Source organism: Felis catus, chromosome D1 (assembly GCF_018350175.1).
Source record: "Felis catus isolate Fca126 chromosome D1, F.catus_Fca126_mat1.0, whole genome shotgun sequence".
Lineage (NCBI taxonomy): Eukaryota > Metazoa > Chordata > Mammalia > Carnivora > Felidae > Felis > Felis catus.
Genome location: NC_058377.1, coordinates 103,095,962 through 103,097,958, shown reverse-complemented (window position 1 = coordinate 103,097,958; position 1,997 = coordinate 103,095,962). Strand labels below are relative to the sequence as shown.

General features: G+C 39.3%; 1 protein-coding gene across 1 annotated transcript; it reads right to left on the bottom strand.

Annotated features, from left to right (window-relative positions):
• Window positions 1-375: 375 nt before the first annotated feature.
• Window positions 376-1,326, bottom strand: LOC101092212 (olfactory receptor 5B2-like). The gene has a single exon (XM_011286947.1). The coding sequence runs from the start codon at window positions 1,324-1,326 to the stop codon at window positions 376-378; it is 951 nt and encodes a 316-aa protein (XP_011285249.1).
• Between the last annotated feature and the right edge of the window lie 671 nt (window positions 1,327-1,997).

The window sequence follows — 1,997 nt, the reverse complement described above, 5'->3', positions numbered from 1 at the left end:
CACTACATTTAACTCCTTTAACTAATTCCCCACTCCTGTGTGCACCTGCACATATGGGATTCTTCCATATGCTTCTATTCATGGATTTTTGTGTGCCATGGTTTACATATAGAGATGCATTGTTATATGGTAAGGAAAATAATGAACATATAATTAATGAGTTTTACTACAAGCAGGGCCCCCAAATTTTTAAGGTTCCTATTCGCCATCCTCATTTGGATATCATGTATTTGGACATACACTTCTTTTTCTAGATGATAGACTTTTGAACAAGAGATTGTATTGCCTCAGTAATTTAGGTGGAGTGGGGGGCATTAAAATGTGACTAACTGCATGTTGGAAATCTGAGAGGATTTACACAGATCATTGTGCATGCTATGACTTTAGTAGAAAGCCTAGAGACAGTTTTGCCTTCTCACCCACCTTCTTGAAAGCAGTTTTAACCTCCTTGTTTCTTAAGCTATAGACCAGGGGGTTCAGCATGGGAATAACCATAGTGTAGAACATGGATGCGATTTTGTCTGAGTCCATGGAATGGCTGGAGGTGGGCTGGGAGTACATAAATATGGCTGTCCCATAGAAGATGGAGACTGTAGTGAGGTGGGAAGTGCACGTGGATAAAGCCTTCTGATAACCCTGAGTTGAGTGCATCTTCAGGATGGTGATAAATATGAGCAGGTAGGAAATCAAGATAACAAAGACAGCAAAAAAGATGTTGAAGCTTGCTACCACAATAAGAATAAGTTCACTGACATGTCTATCAGAACAAGATAGAGCCATGACAGCTGGAACATCACAGAAAAAGTGATGGATCAGATTGGACTTGCAGAATGAGAGACTGAACGTGTTCCGAATGTGGATGGAAGCATTCAAGAAACCATAGATGTAGGAACCTATCGCCAGACATGCACACACCCTTGTCGTCATGGTGGTGGTGTAATGGAGGGGTTTGCACACTGCTGTGTAGCGGTCATAGGCCATTGAGGCCAAAAGGAAATTTTCCACAGTGGCCAAGGCTCCAAAAAAGAACATCTGGGCAGCACATGCATTGTAAGAGATGACTTTGTCTCCCTTAAGGAGCCCAGCCATAACTTTGGGAGTGACAGCTGTAGAGTAACCAAAGTCCACCAGAGACAGGTTACTGAGGAAAAAGTACATGGGAGTGTGGAGATGAGAGTCTAAGAGAATCAAAACAATCATCCCCATGTTTCCAAACAGCGTGATGAGGTAAATGAGGGTGAACATGATAAATAGAAGGATCTGTAGCTTTGGGTCATTGGTTAGTCCCAGCAGGATGAATTCAGCCACTTCCGTGTTGTTCTTCATGATGTTGTTTGGGAACCGCAATATGCCCTGTAGTGATGAAAATAAAGGAAGAGTCATAAACTAAAAAGCAAGTGAAGTGAAATTGAAACAGATACATAGAAAGATAGATACACAGAAAGATAGATGATAGATGATAGATAATCTAGATAGATATCTCAATGATAGATTGGTAGGTAGATAGATGATAGATAGATGTGCATTATTTCTTTACAGCAGTAATTCTTCATATTATTCAGATCTCAAGTGTGAGCTTGACAATGAAATGTAATGCATGAATTCTCTATACAGTCACACATTGCTAAAACTGAAGGATCTTCATGGATCAAGTCTCACTTTCTAAATTTTGTAAATTTGTAAACTGAGATGTGAAGAGTAATGTCTTGATCAAGATGGCAAGTCTGAAATCAAATATATCTGTCATTTCAGTTCCATGGATCATTAAATGTTTATACCTGTATGTTGCTCTAGACAGAAACTACTCTAGACACTTTGTGTGTATTCATTCATTTTTTTCAACAACCCTATGGGATTGACTAGTTCTTTATTACCCCCATTTAACTTGTGAAGCACAGAGATTAAATCACGTATTTAAGTTTACAAAATTATTACTGCCAAAGCCAAGTTTTGCACCCACGACTGGTTCTTCAGTCCACTGGTCTTAATTTAAGTAA

Bases quoted from the DNA above. Each gene is read 5' to 3' on its own strand.
- LOC101092212 (XM_011286947.1), bottom strand. From the start codon at position 1,326: ATGAAGAACAACACGGAAGTGGCTGAATTCATCCTGCTGGGACTAACC.